The 27626-nt window shown below is 42.5% G+C and overlaps 3 protein-coding genes across 3 annotated transcripts; 1 reads left to right on the top strand and 2 right to left on the bottom strand.

Moving 5' to 3' along the window:
- Positions 1–7861: 7861 nt before the first annotated feature.
- creld2 (CRELD disulfide isomerase 2) lies at positions 7862–13452 on the bottom strand. Its single transcript, XM_078281851.1, has 10 exons — positions 13080–13452; positions 12796–12878; positions 12216–12326; positions 11788–11879; positions 11409–11585; positions 11165–11263; positions 10160–10243; positions 9639–9734; positions 8617–8757; positions 7862–8365 (listed from the first exon to the last, which is right to left on the bottom strand). Exons 1-10 carry the CDS (start codon positions 13221–13223, stop codon positions 8253–8255), a joined length of 1140 nt encoding a protein of 379 aa, XP_078137977.1. The 5' UTR covers positions 13224–13452; the 3' UTR covers positions 7862–8252.
- Positions 13453–13765: 313 nt separating this feature from the next.
- alg12 (ALG12 alpha-1,6-mannosyltransferase) lies at positions 13766–19105 on the top strand. The gene is made up of 9 exons (XM_071899061.2): positions 13766–13924; positions 14031–14163; positions 14822–14995; positions 15749–15943; positions 16102–16207; positions 16362–16583; positions 17166–17335; positions 18036–18111; positions 18221–19105. Exons 1-9 carry the CDS (start codon positions 13766–13768, stop codon positions 18462–18464), a joined length of 1479 nt encoding a protein of 492 aa, XP_071755162.2. The 3' UTR covers positions 18465–19105.
- Positions 19106–19199: 94 nt separating this feature from the next.
- On the bottom strand, positions 19200–26806 carry zbed4 (zinc finger, BED-type containing 4). Its single transcript, XM_071899055.2, has 2 exons — positions 26686–26806; positions 19200–23951 (listed from the first exon to the last, which is right to left on the bottom strand). The coding sequence occupies exon 2, from the start codon at positions 23750–23752 to the stop codon at positions 19964–19966; it is 3789 nt and encodes a 1262-aa protein (XP_071755156.1). The 5' UTR covers positions 23753–23951; positions 26686–26806; the 3' UTR covers positions 19200–19963.
- Positions 26807–27626: the final 820 nt, after the last annotated feature.

Consider the following 27626-nt stretch of genomic DNA (forward strand, 5'->3'; position numbering starts at 1 on the left):
TCTTTCTATATGTGTCATGTCATCTGCGTTTGGCCAATTATCCATAGGAATAAGAAAAACACACCACAAAACAACAAAATGGACCCAGAAATACAAGGTTCACCAGCAAAAATTGTTTTTTAGCAGTGTTGTAGGGTGGATTTTTCTTTTAAAATTGAGCTGACACATGGAATCAAACCTGTGACTTTCCGGTTACAGGACGGTCTCTCTCACCACTAGTCCGCCCTGCCGCCCCACCAGTCCTGTGCTGTCTGTCTGAGCCTGTGTGTCTTCCTCTATCCCCTGCACACAGCCACCTTGTTCCCTCTCCTCCATGTTTGTTTACACCCTGCAGTGTCAACACTGCCTGGGCGCCATGGCAACACACTGCTACAAGGAGAGGCAGGCGAGCTCCCGTTTCCACCGGGGGTTTACAACTGGTTTCAGGGACAACGTGAGGAAAATACTTTGCTCTTTGAAGTTGCATCCAACAGCGTGAGAGAAATGTGCCTTTGATGTGGAGAGTCGGCTCGTGTATTATGTTACTGCAGGTGTTAGAATAGGTTTACAATGAAAATCGCTGCCTGTTCATTCCAAAAAAATCCAGTTTTACAACCCCGGTATGAAGTAGGCCAGGCCATCACCTAGACCAGGCCTGCTAACACTTTTTTCAACCCGCCGTCTAAACTGAGGATGTTCTGCCTCATTTAGTTTCATGAAAACGTACGAGTTAATTTGGTCATGTGGGATCAAACTGGAAACAGGCTTTTGATGCATTTTAGGTTTCAACTCCTAATTAAGATCAGGGGTTCAGAAACGTATTCGGTCCGGAATGCCAAAGAGAAAATAAGTCTCTCATTCTGGTATCCAGGATTATGAAAACACTTGTCATGTGGGGGGGGGGGGGGGGGGAAGCCAGCAATAACTCCATGACCAATTTAGGGTCCGGACACCAGGGTTTAGTCCAATTCTAGTTGGACTAGAATTGGATGTTGATCCTCTATCTGGATCTATGAGAGCTGTATCAGTTCTTTGCTTTGGAGATATTATCCAGAGAAAACCCTGTGGGAGTTGGCATCATAGGTTCAGATCCCACTCTATCACTGACTCTCTAGAGTACAGTAAAGTAACATCAACATGTGTCATTTGTCTGAAAGGTGGCAGGATGGCCCATCGTTTAGAGAGATGGTCCTGCAAAAGAAAGGCCACAGGTTTGATCCCCAGAGCCAATATGTGTCCTTCAGCAACCATGTGTCCTGCAGCAAGACAATGAATCCCCTACCTGTTAGTCGCCCTGGCTAAGCGCCTAAAATGTAAATGTCTTATTCAAACAGGTGTAATAATGGTGCAAAGCAGGGTAGAGAAGTATTTAACAGCCGTCTTTCTCTGCTGACTTCCCCAGCTCTCTTATCTGAAAAACAAATAGAAGATTTTCGGAAAGGAGGACTGCAGCGTCTCTCTCTTTAAAAAGAAAAAAATAAAGTACTCTGGGAGATCAAAGTCACCCTCTCTGTCTCCTCTCATTCCTGATGGGTGTGAGAGATCAGAGGCCAGACGATACAGTCGCACTGTGGAGCTGCACGCAGACACACACACACACACACACACACACACACAGGCACACATACACACACGCATACACACACACACACATATGGGTGCTGGCTGTAAGATCAAAGAGAGGTGGGGTAACATCAATCCATCCTGCCTGTCTGCAGAATCTCTCTGTAGATGTACAATAGAGAGTGTGCCAGCCAGCGCCACGCCACTCCTCCTCCTCCTCCTCCTCCTCCCCCTCCTCCTCCTCCTCTGCCCCCCTGAGAAATATGCCTCTGACTCAGGTCTGCGGCACATTATCTCATTTAGCCTACCTGACTATTGAGTCAGTGCACTGTTCCATGGGAGGCCATGCAAAAGTGTATACACAGACTGTAGACTGAGCTGAAACTGGAAAACCTATAGCCGATAGCCTAATCATGGCATCCAGTGGCTCAGCAGGCTGAAGTGCACAATGTGCATGCAAAGCCATTAGGTTGAAGGCCCTTTTATTGCCACACAGCCAGACCGGTGAAATTCATTTCAGCACAGGTGAAAATCGCTCTGACAGTTCATCCTCCCCCGCTCTCTTTCTCCACAACTTACTTTCTGAACTCTTTACTCAAAAAAAATGTTCATGTTACGAAAAGGAAATCATGTAGTTGAAGAAACGCAACAATCTCCATTAAAACATCTTCCTTTTACTGTGGGAGTTTTAATGAAGAAAACCCATTCAAACTAAGGGGGCACTATGTTTAAAGCTTACTAACTTAAATGGGTTTTAAGTCCATGGGAATGAACTGGGAACTCACTGGCCAGGGTGAGGAGAACTTTTTAAGGGGACACAAATTTACACAAACATGTCCAAATTAGTAGACAATGCAGTAGATATTAACATAGTTATATATTTTATGCAGTTAAATCTACATTTTCCAATGCGGCAATATGTGTTGGTGCCAAAATTTTGAAAATGTGTACTTTCTCAAAGAGTTTTGGGCTACACTGCGCCCTGGGGTGAAAGAGCTGCAGCTGTTCATTTCCAAGAACATATACCCATTTAAGGTAGCATAGTATTTTTTTTTTTCTTCAAGAAAAGAAAATTATGCTTCTAGAAAAGACAAATCAAACCTGGCCATGGCCACAGCAATATGCATTATTGACTCACGAGGTGCAAGACATAAAAAAAGGTAGCAGAGAGGACTATTTTCTCTCCAACTTTTTATTTCTAGCACAATGAACCAAAGGGGCCACATGGCATAATGAATAATTGAAAATGTATGGATTGGTTCAACATTCCCATTGAACAAAAAGTAGAATATCATTTTTACACATTAAAGGAAAATACCAGTGTTATTGAATGTTTTGCTAATCTATTATTTCTCCACTGCTTCAGGCCCACCTTGGTTGTTGTTTTGTGAGAATAGTAGCACGACTCATGACCTAAATAATTCAATTTCACATTATGTTTGCCTGTTCATACAATCCCATTTAGTTTCCAACTCTCATCAAAATCCAATTGAATAGCCCATAGACGGACACACTCATCAATCCAAAACATAGTCTATAATTGCACACTCGGCAGTGTTGCTTGAGTTCAGTGTAGAGAAATAGCCTTCATGTTCTTTTTACACAATAACACAGCACACAGCAGCAACAACATAACCAGGTTTGGACTATAATTAAAACTTTAATTTTGCGTGTTTACTGGAATGATATTGTTGAGTTTGTCAGTGTTTCCTCATTCTTTCCTTGCTGCTGCCAACCTATGATATTAACACCAGATGACCTTTTGATTAAAGGAACCGTACACCAAATCATAACAATACAGCCTCGCAATGGGAAATGTCCTGGGAATTATGTAAAATATGGCTTCTATGAGGGAAATTATTTGAAAAAACAGTTTCTAGTCACCCAATCACATCCATTCTTTAGAGGAATTTAAACTGTGATGGATCTACTTCCATGTCTCAGTTTCTATCATGTCCCACCACCTCCCTCACTCTCCTACCTACTTTTATAATATTTAAAGGTCATGATGATTTTGGGCTGCAGACGAGCTAAAATAGCCTCCAACCTCCTTCAGCTGAGCACTCAATTTCACTATCATAAATGTATATTTTACATTTTTTTAAGCATTTCACAGACCTACAATGAGTAAGCGGGTAGGGATTACTGCTGGTTGTGGGTGGACACATTGGCTGTTGTGGGGATCGAACCTGTGACTGTTTACGGATTCTGGTCTCTCAAACCACTAGATCGCCCTGCTGCCCATCTTAGGCGATAACAAGAATCTGGATCTAGTGGAGATAAGAGTCATGATCGAGCACAGACCAGGTACTTCCATTCTCATCTGCAGCCTACCGTCAGTAATTAAAGTGCATATCTGTGTTCGTGTTTGTACCCCCAGATACAAATCAGATATGAAAACAAACCATCAGAAGAGCCTCTGTGGTGCAGTCCAGCACTGGGGTTCATCTGTGTTTCAGGGGTCACACAGACTGCGAGTCAGTGTATTATCTCTCTCTCTCACACAACACAATTTCCCTTTCTTAACCTCAGGCAGGCAGCTACAGCTACGCGTGCCGGCCCCAGCTGCTCCTCTGTCCTGCACCTAATGCCTTTACTTCCCGCCAAAGTCTGCGTTTTATCAAACTTCTTGGAGCAGGAGGGCTTGTCTCAGATCTTTCAACCTGGCTCTTTGCAAGCCATCTCTTTCACCGTTCCCTGAGAAACAAAACCGATCCCTGAACAGCACCTTGAGGAGTTCTTCATATGAATTCCAGTGCAGGGTCTGCTCAGCAGGGCTTCCAATTTGTCTGGCTTAATCACCGGCGGTTAGGCGTCCAGCTGGGTAAAAGGAAGACGGGCCCAACCGCATCAGAGAGGGCAGCGGGTTTAAGGAGGGCCCGAGATGAGAGGCGGCGCGGGCCGCTGACGGCTGAACAAAAGCACATGGTGGCACATCTGGCTTCTAGTTTTGAACGCAGTTTCCTTGGAAGCACCTCAGCACTATGATTATCTCTGTCCCATTGACTTACAATGGGACAAAGATGATTGTTGTTCACGGATAGTTTCGGGAAACAGCAGCCTTGAGCCTATAACCGCTGATGGAAGAGGACGAGGAGGAGGAGGAGGATGGGAGAATGGAAGAGGAAGGGTGGGAGGAGGGGGGAAGGGTTTGATGCCCAAAAGCTGGCCAACTGTTGAAACTGCCTGGGAACTATCGGTCTTCTCTATGATGTTCATCTTAGATCACTATGGAACAGGGAGACACACTAATCCCTTATATGGCCAAGACATTCATTTATACAAGTGTAACAATATCAGCACATGCTGTATGAGTAAGCACAGCAATATCAGTATTGTCTATATGTAAGTGTAGGTATACATGTGTATGGAAGAAATATTTGCAGGGATTAAGCATATGCAGGCATTAGCAAGAGAGTTGAATGTGCCAGACAGAACTGATTCAGTCTGGTTAGATAGAAATGTAAAAATGAGTGAGAATTAAAGGATACTCTAGATATTTATTCAACAAAAAAACCCAAACAAACAAAAATCCCATAATCACAGGCCGCTCTCAAGATGAAAAGCATTTCTGAATGGAAGGGATTATGATCCGAACGGCGAGTTTCAGGGCACGTTTTGCTCCCTGCATGCTGCTGGGTTTCCTCGTGCACTGGGTAACCCTGCAGTGTCCTCACAGTCACCCCCGCTGCAGCCGGACCATGTGCTGCACAGCTGAGCTTTACTGGCAGAAGAAAGCCACCACAAAGTCGAGAGAAAAGAGCACGGTACCCCTCCGACCACAGCGCACACACATGCTCGAGCGTGTGTAAACGCATGCATGCACAGGCAATGCCGTGCGTGTGCAGACACACAAGCGCCGCCCTCTTCTTGATGTGCGTTTTGTGGTGGAATCCTACCAGTGTTTTCACTCAACTTCACAAAAAGGGGATGCCGGCATGCACGCTAAAAAACACTCTAATTGCAGCAGCAGCAGCAGCAGGCAGGCCCAGTGGTTAGAGTGGCTGTCCCAGAAAGGTCACAGGTTCAATCCCCGCCACATGTGTCCTGTTGAGCAAAACACTGAATCCTTACCTGTCCACTCACTATCAGTTGCTCGGGATAAGAGCGTAAGCTAAATTCCTAAAATGTACAGTTCCTTTTTGTAAGTACTTGGGAAAACGATTGGGTTTCTCAGGGAGAGTCAAATGTGAAAACTATTTGTACTCAAAGACCCTTTCTTAAAGCTACACTAGGCAACTTTGCACATTGGCTGCTCCAAAAGGCAGCGAGGTCACTGTTTTTGAATTTGAACTTCAATACCCAGAAATCATACCAACCCAGCTGGTCACTTTATACCAAAGGGATGAGAGGCAAAAGATCTAACGTTGTGAGTCCAGCTTTCTCTGGACAAAGTGCTTGGTTGTTGCTGTTTAGGAGACAGTATTTCACTCTTAAGTTTTGATTCGTCACTTCCTATGGTTAAAAAAGTGTACATACCCAACACCAGAACTCCATTTGGGCAGAAAGAGCAAATCTATGGGTTCTCATTTAGTGGGGATGGGACGCTCTTCTCTATCGGGGTCCCACTTCATGATTTAGGCTGATAAGACGGGTGTATTTTTACAATAAAATCTTGCCTAACTTTAATCAACAACATCTCTGTTATTGCAGCTGTTGGGTGTGTGGGCTATGAGAAAAGCCCTCTAGAAAAGAGCCGCGTGAGTCTATGGTGATTACTCATGGCACTCTATAGTCACAGCATCAGCTTGCTGTGACATGATCACAAACTTTCCTGGTTGTGATGCGCCATTGTATCACTGAGGTGCTGAAAGTGGAGCGTCCGTCTTGTTTCCAAGGAATGAAGCATCATAACAGCCATTTCTCATACATCTGTCACCTTTCTATGAAAAGCTAGACAGGCTATATTTACCCAGATGGGTGTAGCATCAATTGAAGGTATTCTGACTCATGCTAATCCCCTCTCTCTCTCTCTCTCTCTCTCCCCTGCCCTCTTCCTCTATTTGGGCCCTCATCTTGCTTCAACCCCCTTATAAAAACAAACTACATCTTTATCCCTAGTGCTTCTTTATTATTAAGCTACTTACTGTAGCCCAGGAACGTTTTTACTTATTCTACTGTCTTGGCACTGTCATTTTGTCTCTCGCACTCATTATTTGTACGCTTGCACTGCTGGTGATACATAAATTTCAACTTCTTCTGCTGTTGCACTTATTTTAAGTCACTCTGGATAAAAGTGTCCACTATATGGTTAAAATGTAAATGTAAACTAATTGACATTTTTGAGTCCTACTTGACAAAATAAATGGTGGAGGTGGGAGGACTGCAAAAAATATAATTATATACTCAAAATCTGTCTCAAGGTACTAACTGCAGTATCCTGAGTTTTACTTTTATACCAGCAATCAGTGTCAGTGTAGGTGTCACATTTTCCAAAATGTGGACAACTCTTCCTGTCTTCCCTCATACCTTCCCAAGCAGTATGTCAAAAGCAGTGGTAAAAACTAAGGCTTACAGCGGAGTTAACAGCCAGGGGTGAAAAGTGGAGGGGGTGGGGGGTGTAGTGTGATTGCATCTCAGCTGCCTCACCACCAGCTCAGACAGGTCTCAACTGGCTGCTCCTCCACTCTGGCAGGCCCGCCGAGTCAAAACAGCTGACATCATCCCAGAGGAAGCCGGGAAGCCTGATTACAAGGTGAGACTCAGGTTGGAGAAATATGCTTTGATCCAGACCGGGCCGAGCATGGCCTTCCCAACAAGTATCACAGCACCTGGGTGATGAAGAAGACCAAAAGACCATATTGGTGTCAGGATGCTTCTGGGAAGTCCAGCCCGCACAGCAGTAATAATGGGAATGGATGTGGTGGTACGGAAATGCTTTAACATTGTGAACAAGATATGTAGTGTAACAATTCATCACTAATACCTGCATGTAGATTCCCCACCACACTCAAATCTGGGAATAAATCTAAGATGACTATAACGTCCTGAGGGTAAGAGATAAGTAGAAGCAGTGAGCCACGCAATCTAGTCTTAAAATATTACCTTTCCCCCTGTTATTCCATAAAAGTTACACTCAGGCTAATTATGCTCTTATCTGTATGAATACAGGTGCAGACTGAGAAGGCGAGTGTCCATATATCCATATGGCAAGACTGCCACCGTGTGGCCATCTATGAACACTGCAACACACTTTAAAAAAAAAATCTGTTGACCTTCACTTTCACCTGCTAACTTGCTGCATTTCTGTACATTTGCTCACGAAAAAAAACCCAACTAAAAATGTATGGTTGAACAACAAGACCATATGTATTTTGATTGACATGCATATATTTTAAATTTAATATCCAATTTATTTTTATTGAAACATCTTCATAACCCAGAATTGCTTTTAAAACCAGACAACAAATAAAGACAACATGTGGTAGTTTGAGCACAGCAGAGAAGCAACAATGACCAGGATACTGAGAGCTGAAAGTGTCTCTTTTTTGTCCTTTTATCCGTGATCCAGTGGGAGAAAAGTCTGTCTCGACAGCTTTGTGGGTTCTGTACAGTAAGGTGGGTTCTGTACAGTAAGTGCCATGTAGTCAAAATGTTTAAAAAGAGTGGCCTCAGACACCATAATGTGGTGAAGATGTCGTCCCAAGACTCAGCCAACAGAAATTCCAACAGTTCTTCCTGATTTGCTCCTATTGGCCCCTGCTGTGAGGTCAAAGGTCATCATGGGGGCTTGTGGCCGACTCCGACACCTCCGGCTCCTCCGACACCTCCGGCTCCTCCGGCTCCTCCGGCTCCTCCGGCTCCTCCGGCTCCTCCTCTTTTTCTGATAATGGAAGCATAAAGAAACATGCATTTTTGAAATGCTATGTCTTAAAATGGGTTTAATGGGCTCTAGCATTATGACACTTTATCATTTTGAACGTTATCGTCCCCCATGCATATTCAACTATTCTATCAACTAATGTGGTAAATAAAGGCTCACTGAACTAATGCTGATGTACTCAACTTGCTCTGCTCTCTCACAGAATAAGACACACATCGTATGAAACCAGTTAAACCAGCAGCGCTCCTGACCTGGCTGTGCTATTTGGACACACACTCCGTCTTGCTCCTCATAGCCACTAGCACAGATACACAGGTGGCTGCCTTTAGTGTTGACACAGCGCTGGTGCTCCTCGGTGCATACTGGCTCCGGCTGGGAACACTCGTCGATATCTGGCAACAAACCGCAAGACACTGTTACACCAACAGACTAGATCTGACTGAAACAACAAAGCTTTCTCTTCTATGGAAGTCATCCCAGACGGAGAGCACTCAGCAATAACTGGCAACACGTAATTATAAAAAATACAATTTAATAAAAGCACAAAGGACTCAAAATAATTGGAAAGACACAGATACCCTCCTCTTCTACTGATGGAAGATGAAAAACACTATAAACCACCAATACAATTCAATAGGGAGAAGGAGGACGCAAAATAAATGGGATGACAAATATCTTCGAAAAAAAACACAAAATAAAAAAAATATATATTTCTTTTAACAGTTATTGTTAACATTAATTACTAGCATGAATAGGCGCAGGAATGCCCATCACATTATGACATTACTGTAAGCTACATGCTCAAAGGGGGAATACACTGTAAATATTGCTTGTTCCTTTCATGAGATAGACTGAGCAGGGAGTGCAGGTCAATATTAGGGAGGCGGTCCTGATGTTTTGGACGTTAAGGAAAGTTAAGAAGAAGTAAAGAAGTAAAGAATGAGACAGAGACGGAAGTTCAAAGAGGCTAAGGAATTAAGGAATGAAAGAAATAATCAATGGATGGGAGAAAAAAGGGGGAAAATCATTCCCAATTGAGATATCCAACATTTGAAATAATGACGCTTACTCTGACAAAATGATTGATGGTAAGAAAGTAAAGCACATTATGCATTACAGTTAAAGTTATGAGTCATCTTAAGGATTTTGCTGATAAAGTAGTTGCATTTTTGAGCACAGAATCATCCGGATTTTTGAATCTCAGGTATTTTTTTTTTTTTTTCGACAATAGGAATGAAAGCCTTCAAACGGTGAAATATGTCCTAGTTCCTACCTGTGCAGGTGCCCTCTGTGTCTTGATACCCGCTGGCACAAGCCTGGCACTTATCAGGCCCGGCTCCAGTGCAGCCGGAGCACACCTTGTCACAAGCTGGCAAAGACAAACACAGGAGATATTAAAAAAAAAAAAAAATACAAGGTTACCTTAGCAAAGGCGAGTGTTTCAGCAAAATGCTACGTTTTCAAAGCCTTTCCATTGTCATTTCATGATTCCACCATACAGAAATCTCTATCAGATGAAAACATCACCAAAAAGTCAACGCTTTAAATTAACCGGGACTAGATGATTTTCCCATTTTACACCTATGAATTTTGTAAATTATACGATGCATTTTGAAAGGGTTTCACAGCCCCTGTGGTCATGAGACATCAAGCATATGTAATTTTTCCAAAAATTAACATTGGAAGTAGCCGTTTTCTATAGTACAGCAGCTTACAGGCCAAAACGTTGAAAACGGAATGACAAAGTGACACAGAGGGAGTATAACAGCAGCATAACAGCCTCGCTCTTCTTACCCTTGCAGGAGTAGGAGCCGTCTGTGTTGAGGCAATACTGATCTTCTTCACATGGAGAAGGGTCTTTGGAGCATTCGTTTACATCTGTGATAGATCAAACAGACTGCAGTGAGGAAGACTGATGTCTACACAACATCATCTAGGCCTTTACTTTCCCCATATCACACCGAAAAAAGCCCTGTATCATTCATGTTACTCAAAAAGTAGAGATTATTACTGAATTAAAAATCAATCTAGTGGGTGTGTGTGTGTGTGTGTCAGTGCTGAGCATGGAGACTAGCAGACAGAGTTTCTCTATCAGATCTCATTGTCTGGAAAACTCAAACTCCACAACACCGGTCCTTAAAGTAATTTTCCTGTATTTGTCCAACTACTCTAGGTACTGCTTGCTTGTGAGCATTGACCAAAACATTCTGCAACTTTGTTTATAGGTAAGCTAAAAATATTATAATTAGTGCTGAAACAATTAGTCGATCCACAGAAAATTAATTCATTATAATTTTGATAATCGATTAATCATTTTAGTCATGTATCAAGAAAATACCAAACATTTGCTTCACAAACACTAAGATTTGCTTGCTTTTCTCTGTTTCATATCATTATAAAATTAATACTTTTGGCTGCTGGTCAGACTAAGTAAGCAATTTTAAGACTTTTAACTTGTGATGGGCATTCGTCATCATTTTTGACATTTTATAGACTAAATGATTAATTGATAAAAAATAATAATTGATAGAAAATAATCTAAAGATGAATCGATAATGAAAATAATTGTTAGTTGCAGCCCTAATTATAATAACAATAACACTAATATTGGCCATTTGGTGGACGACTTTATCCAAACTTACCATACCATGAGTACCTACATTTATCATAGGTGGCTCCTATGGGAATCACACTCTGGCAGTGATAACGCCCCACCCACTGAGCTGTACAGGACCAGCTATTAATTTCTCCCCGACATTCAGAAACTACTACATGCAGACCTGTAGCCGGTCCTCTTACCGACACAAGCTTCCTGTTCGTCCTCCTCCCAGCCTTCCTTGCACTCGTCACAGTCCTGATTGGTTGCTCCGGAGCAGGTCTTGCAGGAAGTGTGGCATTCTGTAGGAGACAGGGAAGCTCAAATTCACACTCACTGTAGATTTACTGATCGTTCCTCACCTCGGTTGTTTACAAAAGGTTGATGACTTGTCCCAGAAATCATGGGAATTAGTGTAAAGCCTATTGAATAGTAGGTGAATTGTACCTGTGCAGAGAGAGAAGGTGTCGTTCCTGACTTCGTTGAAGTAGCCGTCGATGCAGTCGAGGCAGAACTCCCCCTGGTAACCGTGGTCACAGCTGCACTTCCCGTTCCCGCCGCGCGTCCCGTCGCCGTCACAGGCTCCGTTTCCATGGCAGGGTTTCTCTGAGCCCCCCACGCAGGCTTCGACAGACCAACACAAAAACATTTCACTCATTTCACCATCAGTTTTTTCCCCTTCTTGAGGTCATTTGTGGCACATTAGCAGTGGAAATGCCTGTGCGATGCAAGAAGTTAATATGCAACTGTATCTGGTAGTGGAATCTGTTTGCCACAAAATTAATCTATGTTGTTGTCCTGTGGTTTACCAAAGGTTTTTCCTCACCATTGCAGTCTGGTCCAAATGTTCCTTTCAGACAGCATACTTTGATGGTCTCAACGCAGAACCATTTATGCAGATCGGGATGTTTTGTTTTTCTGCATCGCAACAGGAAGGAAAGAGGAAAGAGACAACGCTTACCACATTTTATGAGGCCGAGTGATTACATCTCATTAAATGAACATAATGCCAACCGCCAGCCAAATAATTTTGGCTGTGGCTGGGAAGTCTGTCAATAGTCCTCGCCACGCTGGCAGGGAATCAGTCTGAGTGTCTTTTCTATTATACAAAGTGCTTCGGCTGTTCGGAGATCAAGTTGTCTGGTACATTTTGTGAACCCACTTGCCCCTGTGACTGGCTATCCTAAAGTTAGCTTCATACCCCGATACTGTGATTCCCTCGTACATGCACACACGCCCACACCCACCACACACCTCTTGAACCACCAGGTCTCAAAGAGCTCCTCGTGCTCCTCTAGCATGTGGTTGCAGTCGAAGCTGCTGCTGTCACACAGACCCTCCACGATCTCCATCAGACGAATCTCGCTGCGAGGAGGAGCGAGGATAAGGAGAGGAGAGACACAGAACAGAACAGGATGAAGAAATAGGAAGTTGAAAGGGAAGAGAAGAGATAGAAATAAATGAGAAGTATTGCACAAAAAGTTAGTCTTAGATTTGTGTGTGCATGCATGTGTGGGTGTGTGCAGAGGAAACAGGTTCCGGTAGTTTGTCTAATCAACCAGCCACTTTGTCAGGCAGTCTGCTGTTGTTTCAGTTGCATGTTGCTGTTCTAAAAATCTCATCAACTTGTAAAAGCAGCTGGTGACTTCTGGGTGTTCGTACCAGCGATTTTATTTTTGCTGTATGCACCAGTATTGGGTGTGTGTGTCAGTGGATGAAAAGGTTCCCGCTCTGTGGACAACAGTCTCTGGCGTAAAGCAAACAGGACTGCGATGACCTTAAACTGAATGTTTGCTGTGGCAGGGCGACCGGTGGACAGGATGCAGCGTCTCACCTCGTCTCATATTTAGACAGTTTCCTCTCCTCCCAGGCTGTGTTGCCTCCACCAAAGTTCTGCTTCACTGTCCTGTCAAATCCCTGAAATACAAAACCACAGTCATAATGCCCAAGTCAGTACAGAGAGAGGGAGAGACAGAACCATAGGAGGAACAGGAGTGAGAGAAATCATTACAAAATGGCAAATCATACATTTGGCATCATTCAACATTCATTATTAGGGAAATAAATACATTCATATGCTCAATTAAAAGAAAAACAGCAGAGAAGAGGCACTCTCACCTTGTTGAAGTTATCAGTGATCTGCTGGCAGGTAGAACAGGCGCTTTTTGAATCTTTCTTAGCATCAGAGAGTTGAACGAGTAAAATAAGAGTCACACAAGACAATAGCCGCATTAGCCGCAGCACTGGACCGGTTGACAGCATCTCAGCGGGTCAATTTCGACTCAAAGTTGCACATCAAGACACACTGTAGCCACTTGCCAGCAAGCTTGCTACAAATACAAACGTGCCGCACGGCTCAGCCACATCTAAATGAGCCGCTCTTAACATTAAATCTAAGTTAGCGTTATCTATGCAAAGCGCAACAAAGTAATATTTACATGCCGGTTGTAGAAAAAAACGATGCGATTTTAGATTTCCGCGTCAGCCTCTTGGTCGAATTGTGGCTCGTGGTGATTCGCTCTTTACACCTAGCAATCAAATATACAACCAATCACAAGCCGCCACGCGCGGGACAAAGGGTAGTTCTTCACCCACGTGGAAAAGTCAGAAAGGCTGGTAATAAAAACAATAATAATATTTTTCATTATGGATGAATTATGAAATGATATGTGAAAACAATATTTTGAACAATATCACTTGTAAAATAACGCGCGTGTTTTCACGGTAATGCACATTTTGATAATCACGATATACATTTCACTTCCTGTTTAAACCGGTAGTTCTCCAAATATCTGACAGCTGTCATGGCTGAAAAGAGGAATGTTTGGGGGCTGCCACTGCTGTTTTTGCTAATTACTGTTGTCCTATTACATTTATTTATTTGTCCGTTTACCAAAGTAGAGGAGAGCTTTAATTTACAAGCGGCACACGACATTCTTTATCACAGACTTGACTTTGACAAGGTAAGCTGGTCACATAGCTAACAGAGCTAGTTGTGTGCATAGCAACAAGGGATGCTAGCTGGGTGAGTGTTGTTGAGACAGACCCAGTGCCTCTCCTGTGTTTCAGTATGACCATCATGAGTTTCCAGGCGTGGTGCCGCGGACCTTCCTCGGCCCCTTGCTGCTCTCCATGCTCTGCTCCCCGGCTGTGTTTCTGTCTTCTCTGCTGGATGCTCCCAAATTCTACACACAGCTGATAGGTAGCTGACTAACTCCTCACTACCTCCAGTATTATCCAAGCCTTTGATATCTTAATAAATCCAAATGTCCCTTTTTTTAGGATCAGTGTTGCCTCTTGGATTTTATGTGTATGCATTATCCTGCAAGCAATATTACTGATGAAAGTAATCTTCCCTGCAGGAGATAGAAACTCTGTAGTGTCTAGTTCCAGTTGTAGGGCTAACTATTTTCATTATCGATTATATCAATTGATCGATTTGTCATTGAGTCTATAAAATGTCAAAAATAATGACGAATGCCAGAACCCAAAGTGATTCTTAAAATTGCTTACTTAGTCTGACCAGCAGCCAAAAAAACTCCAAAGTATTCATTTTATAATGATATGAAATGGAGAAAAGCAGCAAATCTTTTGTGAAGGTGTAACCAGCTGGTATATTTACTTGATAAATGACTAATCGATTTATCAAAATTATACTTGATTAATTTTCTGTGGATTGACTAATCAATTCAGCACTAATTATAGTTATGAGGTGTTTTTGCCAGTGTTCACAAGCAAGCAGTACCGTCAAGTAGTTGGACAAATATAGAAAAATGACTTTAAGGACTTATTATCGATTAATCGTTTCAGCACTACTTAGACAGACAAAATTAAAGCAGACTTTTTACTCTTCTGTGCAGTCCGAGGTTGTCTTGGAGTGTGTGTGGTCGGTGCGCTGTGGCTCATGCAGAGAGAGGTGAGGAGGCAGTTTGGCTCCACAGTCGCAGGACTCTTCTGTCTGACGTGCGCTTCACAGTTTCATCTCATGTTCTACAGCACCAGGACGCTCCCTAATGTGTTTGCACTGCCGATAGGTAAGGCGCACCAATAACAAGCTCATAGGCCAGGTACGCTTTATGTAATAACTCATGTTATGGAAATTTTGAAACTAAACATCTGTCTGTCAAGCACCCAGCTGTAAGGGCTGATGACATAAATGAACCACATCAACAATTATTCTCTCTGTTTTAAAGCTACAGTTTTTTACAGTTTATGCACTGAAATACTTGTGATGATTTATGTGGAATTGAGGGGGGCTGATAAATGAATCTTCTCTGTGAAAAGCTTTTCATCATAGTTTACATCTCTTTTGTAGGTCCAAAGCAAAAAAATTCAGCTTGAGGCTTGTAACTCTCTCTCCAAGAGGGAAAGAGCTGATCATTATCATAACACATGACTTGTAATTTGGTTGTTCAGAACAGTGGTTCTCAAACTGGGGTTCAGGACCCCACAGTAACTCACTGTGGGGTTCTGAACCCTAGTCTGAAAACAGTTTGCAAGATGATTTATGGGTGTTGTTGAAATATATGTCTTTCATCTTTGTGATAAATGCCTTTTTAGTTGGTAGATGAAAAATTTAGTTTTCTGCCCTGGCTGTGTCATTGTAAACCTACTTTTTGGATGTTATGGAATTTAGATATTAATATTCATTCATTGTGTGGCCAAAAGTTGATACAACCAAACCCCCAACCAAGCATTTTCTGAAGGTTTTGATTTCCTGGACAACAACCTTACAAATGAGCAATTTGTGAACAAATCAACAACCAAGGTTAAACTTCTCTCCCCAGTTCTCTTGGCATTCACATCTTGGATGGCTCAGAAATACGGCTCCTTCATCAGCCTCTCTGCCTTGGTCATCATCGTGTTCCGGTCAGAACTCTGCATCTTCCTGGGTCTCATGCTGCTGATGTCACTGCTGAGCAGGAAGCTGGGGCTGCTGGAGCTGTTCTGCTATGCTTTGCCTGCTGGGGCCTTGTCACTGGGTGAGTGCTGAACATGTTCACATACATGCTCAAAAAGCTTTTCACACTTTTCTGATTCATATTTTATGATGGAGTACCTCAGTATTCAGTATTGCATAAAGATGGGGACCAGGAAGCCAGCATTTTTAAATACCGTGATTTCCTTTTGTCTCTTGCAGCTCTGACTGTGGCTGTTGACTCATTCTTTTGGAGGAAGATGCTGTGGCCTGAAGGTCAGGTTTTGTGGTACAACACTATCCTCAACAAAAGCTCTGACTGGGGAATATCCTTCCATTTACATGAATACACTCCCAGTTATGTTTAGTTTGAATCCATTTGTGATGAACCATTTTTATAGCTTTAGATCTACATTTTTAAAGCCCTTCCACACGATGTCTCTGCACTCCAGCTCTCCTTGACTCTCCTCTCCCCAGTAAACCTCCCCCTTTCTGTGGTACTTCTACTCGGCGGTGCCCCGTGCCCTGGGCTGCACACTGCTCTTTGTCCCCCTCGGCCTCCTGGACAGGAGGATGAGGCTGCTGCTGCTACCCACAGTAGGCTTCATTCTCATCTACTCGCTGCTGCCCCACAAGGAGCTGCGCTTCATCATTTACACTTTCCCCGTGCTCAATCTGGTGGCTGCCCGGGGCTGCTCTTTCATGTAAGAAAAAAAAACATTTAAAAACTCGATATTTTACACTGAAAAATAGGCAGGGCATTAAATTGACTCAACAGCACCTCCAAAACACACCAGCCACTCTCACTATTTTACCAGCCAAATATGATTTGTAGAATATAAAAGAACCTCTAGAAGATGAGAAAATTACCTGTCAAAATGGCAGATAGAGTACAAAAACTTACCAGGAGCCAAATTGCTGAATGTTGTTAATTTCTCACCCTAAAAATAGATATGAAGGAGCTATTTTGTCAGGTGATATCATCAATGCCATGATCAGAAAGACATGTCATGCCTTAATAGTGTGACAGTGTAACAGTTAGAGAGTAATGGCCTTTTAACCCTTCTAACCCTTTTATATGAACCTTTTCAAAGGTTCATGTAAAAGTATTGTAATGTATTGCAATAATGTAATGTACTGTTTTATGTTTTGTGTGGATTCCAGGAAGAGTAGCTGTTGCATAAAAGCAGCATAAAAACAGCTATGTATATATATATATATATATATATAAAAACATAAAGGTTATTTTTGATAAATTCCTTACTTTTTTTTCCTATGTGCTTTAGCTTGAGCAACTACCAGAAGTCCTGGATGTATAAACTGGGCTCTCTGGTTGTGGTCGGCCAGCTGCTGACCAACGTAGCGTACTCTAGTATTTCTCTCTATGTTTCACACCACAACTACCCAGGAGGCAGTGGGATACAGGAACTACACAGGCTTTTGCCAGCCACAGCAGGTTGGTATCAGTTCCACGTCACTTTATATGCAGGCAGTTCCCCATATTTGTTTGTACACCAGTCTCCCTGTCATGTGAAACACAATATGTGACCCAATGTGGACAACACTGGGGAATAGTTTTTTGTTTGTTTTGTTTGTCATTATTGATCTTCACATTCAGAGTTTTAGTTGACATATTAACATAACAGGAGTCAGTGACTTATTTTGAGTTACTTATTAATGAATCAAAAAAGTGCATTTTGATTAAACATTTTCAGGTGTGAAAACTTTATAAAGGTAAATGTGCCTGGGTTCAATAGTGTTTAGTCACATGCAGTTGGTTTGTCAAGTGAGGGCTGTAGTTTGATAAACCTTTTTTTTTCTTTTTAGGTAAGATAGGCCATATTTTATAAGATGAATTTTTTTTTCAAGATCTTATAAACTAACTACTATAAATTAACTAATATTTACCTCTGCCAATGGATTTGGCTGAAATGTGGTGGACAGATAGCTCTTGGTCCAAGGATCGGTTGATTTTGGTGGTGATCTGGCCTTGCCACTTTTTAGATGGTTTGCACTTTGAGTGCCTTCTAGTTAGTTTTTCTTTCTTCCTTCTGTTACATAATTTGTATGTGCAAGTAGCTAAACTCATGTAAGTGATTTAGAAGCACACATGCACAACATACTCATATTGTTACACACTTGCTCTGTCCCCTCAGATGTCTTTGTTCATATTGATACCTATGCTGCTGAAACCGGAGTGTCTCGCTTCTTGGAGCAGAACAGAAACTGGAGGTTTGTGGATTTGTGTTTTGGACTGAATCTTCTAAAGTTTCAACCTATCGCTATATTATCACACAAAGGCATTTCTAAGGGTTTCACTTGTGTGCTATTTTTTCAACAGATATGACAAGCGAGAAGACTTGAGCCCTGAAAATCCAGAGATGAAAATGTACTCCCACCTGCTGATGGAGGCGAACGCCACTAAGATACTACTACTCCGAGACACTCATCAGCCTCTGGCCTTCATAGAAGGTTACAACAGCATAGCCTTGAACATGTTTCACTTTCCTCCACTCAGTGTGCGACTAGAGAGAAAAACTGTGCTGTTGGAGAGAAAGAATGAACCTCGGCAACAGAAAGAGTGAATTTACCAGAAATGTTTTGTGTGGGTTAAGGAGACACATTTTCTTAGTGACCAAAGCTGATATTGCTATGTAATACCAGTGTTTTCAGAGGTTGGAGTGGGATCAATGGGTATCTTATGGACATTTATTCTTCTAGATACGACAGCAACAACACAGGACATTTCTGTCATATTACACCACAGATCATCTGCTATGAAAGTAGCTGCAGTGTGCTACCCAAGATAGATGGACATACACTGAATTGAAACAATCATGCATCTTTACTGGTCAGGTTTAACTTGTTTAACCAGTTGAAAGTGATCACTATTCTTATGCTAAGGAATGAAAGTTGTTGAAATGCAAACTAGCCATTGGTATTTCTCATGTACACAAGGAAAGAAACTGCATTTTCTTTCAGACCATGAAACCGAATGCTTGTATCTTCTGAAAACATAACTTGGTATTTACCTCAGAACAATGTATTTTTGTATGACTTTGTAAATAGATTTTATAGATTCATAATAAAGTGCACTGTGAGCACTGGGTAAAACATTTCAAACAGTTGGGAGTGTCTGGATTCTTGGATTGGGCTTTCATCCTTCGATGTTGCAGATTACTGACAGCTATACAAATGTTCTGTACAATAAAATCAAATTTCTAAAATTGATGAATAAAACAAAAAAGAAAAAAAAACTCAGTATTGCATAAGGAAAACCTTTATTTACAAATGACCACAAAATTTGCATGGTTCCAGTCTCGATGCTAAAACATTTATCAAATTAGGTTCAGAAGTAATTTATATAAAAATGTACAGTACATTGTTTACTCAACAATAAACCCATAATTTAATCCCTTGGACATAAACTTAAATTGTGCTTAAGAGACAAATTGTATATTCCAAACAAACTGCTTATTCTGAAAATACAGCAATATTATACATGATCTTATTAGAAACATTTCAGCAAGTAAAAAAAAATCTATTTCTAAATGACAGTACCATGAGCCACAAATTCACAATGAAAGAATTAAATAACATAAACTTAAAACATCTTTCAGTCACAGCATTTATTTTTGGGCCATGTTTTCATTCAGAAAACAACTCAGCATCTATTTTTAAACCATCGTAATCAAAAGTCCTGACATGATTTGCGCAATTTAACAAAGTATTTACAGCATTTTGACCTGAAGTAGTTTTGGATAAGGCACAAGGAGAGAGCAGACACAGAAAACAAAAACATATCAATTTACAAGCAAACACATAACAACCCCTACAGCTAGAAAAACCCTCCCTCCCTGATACACTTTTGACTGAGACTTTGTGATCACATCAGCTCCAAAGTGTTTAACAGTAGTACACACTGAATACAATAAAACCTCCAAAGTCTGGCCTTTGCATTGAGAATGAATCAATCAGTGTTTAAGTTGATATCTTTTACAGTTTACCCGATACAAAAGACCCATTTCACAGCTATGTAACTTGGTCCTTGATAAAGGGTTTGCAAGTTAATGCTCCATATTCATCAGTACTGAAAATAAATCAAGGGGAGGTTGACCTTGAGAAACAGCAGACCCTCCATGTTTTCTAGTAAAGGCCTGGGCTGATTTAGGGCACAGTTCACACTAGCTGTGCTGAACAGTGTCTCTGCTGGGACGATGCTGGGAGGGCAGCCCACGTAATGGGCAGCTACTTTGGCAAGTTCGGGCCACAGGAACTTTTTCTGGTTCCAATAGTCGAGGGGGTCACAGCTTTGATCGAGTATGTCTTCCTCTAGGTACTCCAACACTGCCAGCTCTGAGGATTTTGGTTTCTCCTCCTGTTTTATCTTGTGTCGGATGTCAGCCATGAGGGACCAGAGGTTGTCCTTGTTTGAGTGGGAGCTGTTGGATGAAACAGGGGCCTCATTGCAGCCATTGGGCAGCGGAGACTTAGCTGCAACTGAGGTAGAAAAAGACAAATCCAGTTCTCGGATGAGGTCTTGTTTACATCGCTCGGCCTCTTCCTCTGTGAACAGTGAAGTCTTGTACCGTGGGTCCAGCATTGTGGCCCAGGTGTATCGTGGGTCGTGCAGAGTTGAGGACAATCGGCTCACCATGGCCTCCTTCAGAGACTTGAGCATGTTGTCTATGCCCACAGTCTCGTCAAACAGCAGGTCTATCTTTCTATTAAGGATGTGAATGAGTGGTATGACTTGTCCCAGAGTGGCAGTGCGGTTGCTCATCTCCCTGCAGGCGACTTCGAAAGGTTTCAGTGCATTGCAGACTGACAGCATCACCTCCCATTGATCACAGCTGATCATTTCCCTGAAATTGCACTCAATCGACATCTCGTCAATGGCTTTCTTCTGTTCCACCAGCCGCTCCAACATGAAAAAAGAGGTCATCCATTTGGAGGGGACATCCTGAACCAGTTGGTTCTCAGGCAGCTGGTGGACCCTCTGGAGTTCGGCCAGCTTCTCCTTGGCCTTTGCAGAGCGGTGCACGCGTTCACAGATCTTTCGTGCAATGCTCAGCAGGTTCTGAACCATTCTCTGGCTCTTTATGGCTTCGCTAACGATGAGGTCTATGGTGTGTCCGAAACACTGCACGGTGACGTGGTCATGGTCCTCCAAGGCATGTCTGATGGCATTGTTATCAGTTACAATGAAACCCTTTTTAAGCCCTGATGAGGTGATCCAAGAGTCCCACAGATACTCAAGCTGCTTCTGGATGTTAAGCATATGATCACAGTCAATTTGAGAGACGCTAAGGAGAGCGGAGCAGTGAAAGTCCTGGCCCTGAGGTCTGACACTTGACTCGTATGTCGCCCAGTGGGCAGTGAGGGTCAGGTATTCTCTTGTCTGGCTACTGACCCAAATACTAGTTGTGAAGTGGACAACACCACTTTCGGCCTCTTTCAGGTGCGTGAGCACGACCTCCTTCACCCTTTCGTACATATCTGGTATGGCAGTGCTGGTGAAGTAAGAAGAGGAAGGTAGAGAATACTGAGGCTGGAGGTACTCTAGTAGTCTGTTCAGACCAGCATTCTCCACCATAGCTGATGGCTGAAGATCCAGTGCAAGCATTTCTGCGATGAGTTTGGTGATTTTTTTGGCAACGGGGTGGTGTTCATCAAACCTCTCACCGTTCTCTTCATACACAGAAGTATCCATGAGCTCTTGTTTAACATGAATTTCAGCAGACGGCACATCACCTGAGATAGTATTGTTACTTTCAAGAACGTGTCCATGAAACCTCTGCATGTGCCTGAAAAGGCAACTTGTGCCGAGGTTTGTAGTCTTTTTGCCTCTGCTTATTGTGCGACTACAGTGCAAACAAACCACCTTTGTGGGGTCAGCAGGCGAAATGGAGAAATGGTTCCACAGTTTTGATGTCTTTTTACTGAAAACAGGCAGGGTTTGTGGCTTTTTCTCACTGGCAGGGCTCTCAGTTTCTTTGGCTGAAACTGCGTCTGTTGCAGTGAGATTGGAGTAGGGATGAGGGGAGGGTTCCTTGTCATCTATGCTTTTTTGGTTTTTGAGGACGTCTGGGTGGCGTCTCATAAGATGCCTCATCAGACAGCTTGTACCAAAGTCGCCCCGTTTCCCCCGGCTGATGACACAGGGGCAGTAACGGCACAGTGCTTTCAGCTGGTCAACCGGCGAAACAATGAAATGGTGCCACACTTCAGATTTAACCCGTTTCATGATTTTCTTGTTTTGCTGGAAAACTGAATGATCCTGATTGAGGCTGGGGCCCTCTGAGAGATCACATGGGGAGGAAGTTAAAGGTGTATCCTCCCCCTGAACTCTGAAGGAGAGATTGAGAGAGGACTCTTGTCCTGAGAGATTCAGAACCTCATCAGATTCCTCTTTCACTTCCACGCTTTCCTCCATGCTTTGGGGTAATTCATCTGATATGGTTTCCGGAGAGGATGGAAGAAGGGGTGATTCTTTTTTGATTTCCAGTGAGTCCTGCAGCTGTGTGCGGGACAAAAGTGAGGGTGGGTTTGTATAGGGCGGTGGAATGTGATTGCCCTGTCCATTTTCTTCAATGACAACCTCTTTGTGGGCCCTCCACATATGACGAATAAGACAGCTTGTCCCCAGGTCTTTCCCATTCTTACCCCGGCTAAATTCATTCATGCAATGGATACATACTGCTTTGGAGCTGTCAACAGGTGACAGGTAGAAGTGTTTCCATACAGCTGATCTGCGACGAGAACTAGAGCTTTTTGGGGTCCCTGGTAGGCGCTCAGGCCCTCCGTCTGACATATCTTCACTGTTGTTTTCACTGGAATGTGAGGATGAAAGCGTGCCGCAAGCAGTGTCAGTGTTGGCACACGGTTCTAGTTTTGGTTCAACTTTGGGTAACACTTCTTTGGATGACGGGTCTGAATTTTCAGCTGAGGAGGTGGACGGTGAAGTGTTCTTTGAGGCAGGAGTAATAATGCTATTTGTCAAGTCTCCATTTTTTGGTGAGTTTGGGGAGGGAGGTATCAAAGATGAGGCAAGAGAGCTAGTCAAATTGTTTGAGGAGGCATCTCCTCCATCTTGTAAAAGCACAGTGGGGTGAGCCCTTCGTACGTGCCTCATCAAACAACTTGTGCTGAGGTCTTTCTCATTCTTACCGCGACTGAACTCTTTCATGCAGTATAAACAGATTGCTTTGGTACTGTCTCGTGGCGATATGCAGAAGTGATTCCAGGCAGGAGATTTTTTCCTAGGGTTTGCATGGCTCCTCATGGATGACAGAAGGCTTTGAGTGACAGCGTCCATGGCAACATCATAAAGGGTGCTTGTGTATCCACTTAGTAAATTACTATAATCATCATTATCTCTAGTGACGAAAGGGCCCATGGAACTATCAAATGATAACCTTTCGTCATCTTGGGTTTCCTCCTCCATACCATTTGCATCGCCATCCTCCTCTTTGATATGTGTACTTGCTTCATTACCATTTTCAGACATTTCATTCTCTGTCTTTCCCTCAATATCAGTGTTTAGGCTTTTGTTTGAAAGAGCAGGAGAAGCTGGATGTGTCTCCATTGCTGTATCTGACTCCAACTGTTTGTCAACCTGAGAAGATAAATGTTTTGCTGCCCCCTGGAGAGAAGGGGAAGAGTCTTTATCCAGTGTTATTGAGGAAGAAGCAGGTGACTTTGCATCTGCAGTCTCATGAGGGTTAATGCTGTAGGATTTGAACACATAGCCATCCTGGCCCTCAATTTTCAGACAGGTCCCTTTTGCCTCTCTTTTCTTACTTTCTATGGAGCCATTAGGGTCACTGACCATATCCTCATTCATGTGAGAGACCTCTTCCTCCCCGTCCATCGCAGCAGCCCAAGGTTTTCTGCAGAATAATCAGGTCTGCGTTGTCAAATGGAATCTAGGATTTTTTCAGGCGTAGTCATCGATATTGCAGGTCTCAAGCAGTTATGGTCATGTGTGTGTGGCTGTCCAGAACATAGGGTGCCTGCTTGTCCCTCTCCTCCATTTATGATGGAAATAGTTCCACCTCTCCTCACAGGACCTAGGGGGAGGGAGGGAGGGGGGGAAGAGAGAGAGAGAGAGAAAATGAATATCAAATGTGTAATCTAAATAAACAAACAAAAACACTAGCTGATTCTAGAGCAACAAGTAATATGGGTGTGCTGCCCTACCAGAGAAATCCAGAGCATGAAATCAAAAACATTTTGTTTTCTAAAACTGATTGACCCATTGAAACAAACAGTGAAAACCTGCACACAGTGACTACCATCAACCCTGCATGAGCAGGCAACCATCTGGGAAACGGTACTCATCCATGAAGACCAAGACCACGCCTCACAGCTTCTTCCCCAGAGCTGTCACCCGACTCAACCAGCGCCCTGAATCATCATACAGGGTATGATGCTCTTCCCCACAATGTAAAGACTCTTTCTCACTTGGGATGCACCGATACCGATACTGGTATATGTATCGGTGCCGATACCAGGCTAAAATGGAATATCGGTATCGGAGATTTTACCCAAGACTAAAATCTGATAACGAAAGCCATGAGTAACATGTAAGAAATAAAAGCAAACTGTCTTGATTTTATGCATTTGTGGTACATAGAAGCTCGTATTTCTCAAACAAAACAAGGATTTTATCTCAATAATTTTGTCCATTGACCCCAAACTAAGGAAGTAAGCCTGCACTGTTCAGTAAAAGTAATGGATCAGATCGGCACTCAGTATCGGCAGATACTTAAACTTTCATACTCGTAATCGGTATCGGCATTGAAAAAGTGGCATCGGTGCATTCCTATTTCTCACCACCCTACAGAGCCGTCTGTAAACCTTGTCCTGTTACCACTTATAACATTTATTCTTACTGAAGATATATTTGCACAGTCTAGCAGTAATCACAATGCCTGCATAACCCAGTGTTAATGAAGAATTTGTATACCATGTCATTTCAGCTTCAGGAATTTCTTTGTATGCTCCATAATGCTAATACTTTATTTCTTATATCTCATTCAATTTAGTAAAAGTACCTCATGGCACACTGGACCTACACACAGCTGAAAACTTGCTACAACTCTACAGTTGCAACCATGTTGGATGCCATGCTGCTTGAATACAAATATTCAATCTGCTTGTAAATATTCAATATGTAAATATTCAAGCTGTATGCACATTTGTGGTGATATGTAGGTTATAGTTTGTTGCAGTGGTCTCCATCTATGTACCATTGAGAGCCTTGTGTAAGCAGGTTCTCATTCCATCCAAACACTACAGCAGGTGATTTTGCTGATTAGTGCCTTCAGCCAGGGAGGGGTAACTTATCAGTGAAATTAGCTGGTGTAGTGTTTGGTTGTAATGAAAACCAGCATACATATGGCTCTCAATAGCACATTGTTGGAGACTGCTAGTCTATTGTCTATGCCATAGAATCAGAATCTGAGTGCAACTACTAATGCATTACCAACGAAAGCCTGTCAAAATGATGATTGTGTCATTGTATGAGTAGCCTAATGTAGCTCTATATTTTGTTACAAAACCTCTCTGTGGGCTGGTAGCCATTTTATTCTATGGACTGGTATCGGGCCAGGTCCCGGTCGTTGGGAACCACTGGTCTATTGTACCTCACTTTGCACTGTATGACATGTCCTGTTATCCTTCAACAGTATATTACCAAGTATTGTGTTACTATGCAAGTTATTGATGTCTCAGTGCCATCATGATTAAGTACTGTATGTTTATTGTACTTGATTAAAAAAAGTGATCCTACCTAGTATAGTGAATACTGACACAACACTTATTCTAACTACAAAATTCCAGCTTCATGTTTACAAGATATGAATAAACAATACAATTAGTTAGTCAAACAAAAACTAGACCAGTACAAGAGGACTGAAATTCCACAAAATAGCCTACATGTGTACATGACTGGTCAGTTAAGCAGGCTGTATCACTCAAAACGCATAGGCTACTTGTTTCATTTACAGTACTCTCCATTTAATTACCATAAATCAAACAATCGGGCATTAATTTTAATCTAACTTTATGAATATGGTAAAGTTGATTATCGATGATCTTGTTTGATCATATAATAGTTAACTGCGACAAAGCAGCAAACCAACAACAAGCAAGCCATTTCCTAAGTAAGCAATGACAGCCAGCTTTTCCGGGTTTGGCTGAAGCGCTAAGATGCAAGAGGACAGCAGAAAATAGCCAAAGTGAACTGGCTTTCATCTTCAACTCACACACCAACTCATAAATGTTTATATACACACACTGGCTTGCGGCTTATGTGTGTTGAACAACAGCCAAGTACTAAGACTTCTGCGACCCTAAGACCAATAGCAAATATTTAGATGAAATATTGCTTGCAGTTACGCTACATCATCAGTAAACATGAGGGTGGCTATCCTGGTGCTAACTAGCTTAGCCACTGGGCTAATATACACACAAAACAAGACACAGGTATAACCCTTCTGTCACATGGATTTGTATAGCAGAAATTCGAGGCAATGCAACTTCTCCAACTATCCTGTCAACGTTAGAATAGGTCCGGGGGATATTCTAGTCTATTTCGGACCACACCACGACTGCTAGCTGGTTAGCTGCCAGCTAGGCCACACACACACAGGACATACTAACGTTAGCTAACCTGGCGAGGCAGAACCCAGCCGTTACAACAGACGAACCACACGGGATCCGAATCAGACCAGTAGTCACCACGACGTCCCAAGCACATTTAACCCCCCTTAAACATGTAGATCAACTCAGAATACGTACCATGAAGTATTACGGTGTGATCACTAGGTTTCGGCTCCTAAACAGTTAAATATGACACATTTGATTGATCCAGAGGGGGGTTCACTTTGTTGCTTTGTCTCCTGGTTCGCTAGCAGTTCACGTTCGGCTGAAGCAGCTCCACACAGCGTCGGACGGAAGGAACATGTTTTAATGATGTCACCGGGTGTAGGGTCTTCAATATGGCGAAAGGGGTAATAAAATGAAGCAGTAAGCCATACGACTCCGTGCTTTACAGTGATTTTACTAATTCGTACCCTCTCGTGACTGATTGCTTTTATATATCAAGTAATAAACCATTGTATTAAAAGAGAAAGAAAGTACATGTTTAATGAATGTTTTACTTTTAAATTGACAACAGTTGTATCGTATTAATAGTAATTAAACGCTGTTCTTCCGCCAAACGATGTAGTTCTTGAACAGTAGCTAAACAACGTGGTTGCTAAGCGACACGTTAGCGCCGATGTGAGTGGTGATTGTCGGTTAGCGCATAAATGTGTGTAATTAACAATTACATTTTAAGAGTTGGCCTATGTGGTCAAAGGCGTGTATTTATTTGGCATTTTACGTCTGCTTCGGACGTGACTGCGCCAATTAAATTAGAACCGAGGACCGCAACTGTCTGTTTTATAATATAAATACACATAAATAATATATAATATAAATAAATAATTGCTGTTGCATTCGAGGTCATTCGTTAACAATGGTGTGATTTGGCAATAACCGGATTTTCGATTTGTGGTTTACAATGAATGGTGTTGGTTTCCTGTTATCGCTGCTTAAACCGACGGGGTTTCTTGACCTGAAGGGTACCCTCTCAGGGGCACACTGGTCAACAGGGTGGGGCATAGCAATGGTTTGTTGTCATTCTGTGTTTTGTGTTTGCAATGGAGAACGCTGAATCAATTGCTCCAGAGAATAGT

The sequence above is a fragment of the Centroberyx gerrardi genome, chromosome 24, assembly GCF_048128805.1.
Source record: "Centroberyx gerrardi isolate f3 chromosome 24, fCenGer3.hap1.cur.20231027, whole genome shotgun sequence".
NCBI classification, from domain to species: Eukaryota; Metazoa; Chordata; class Actinopteri; order Beryciformes; family Berycidae; genus Centroberyx; species Centroberyx gerrardi.

Coding starts and splice junctions, on each gene's coding strand:
- creld2 (XM_078281851.1), bottom strand. CDS start 13,223: ATGCTGTCAACCGGTCCAGTGCTGCGGCTAATGCGGCTATTGTCTTGT. Junction 11,264..11,408: donor CACCTTCTCTCTCTGCACAG/GTACAATTCACC, acceptor TGTCTCCTACAG/AATGCCACACTTCCTGCAAG. Junction 10,244..11,164: donor CGAACAGGAAGCTTGTGTCG/GTAAGAGGACCG, acceptor GATCTATCACAG/ATGTAAACGAATGCTCCAAA.
- zbed4 (XM_071899055.2), bottom strand. CDS start 23,752: ATGGACGGGGAGGAAGAGGTCTCTCACATGAATGAGGATATGGTCAGT.
- alg12 (XM_071899061.2), top strand. CDS start 13,766: ATGGCTGAAAAGAGGAATGTTTGGGGGCTGCCACTGCTGTTTTTGCTA. Junction 15,944..16,101: donor TGCTGGGGCCTTGTCACTGG/GTGAGTGCTGAA, acceptor TGTCTCTTGCAG/CTCTGACTGTGGCTGTTGAC. Junction 16,584..17,165: donor GCCCGGGGCTGCTCTTTCAT/GTAAGAAAAAAA, acceptor TATGTGCTTTAG/CTTGAGCAACTACCAGAAGT.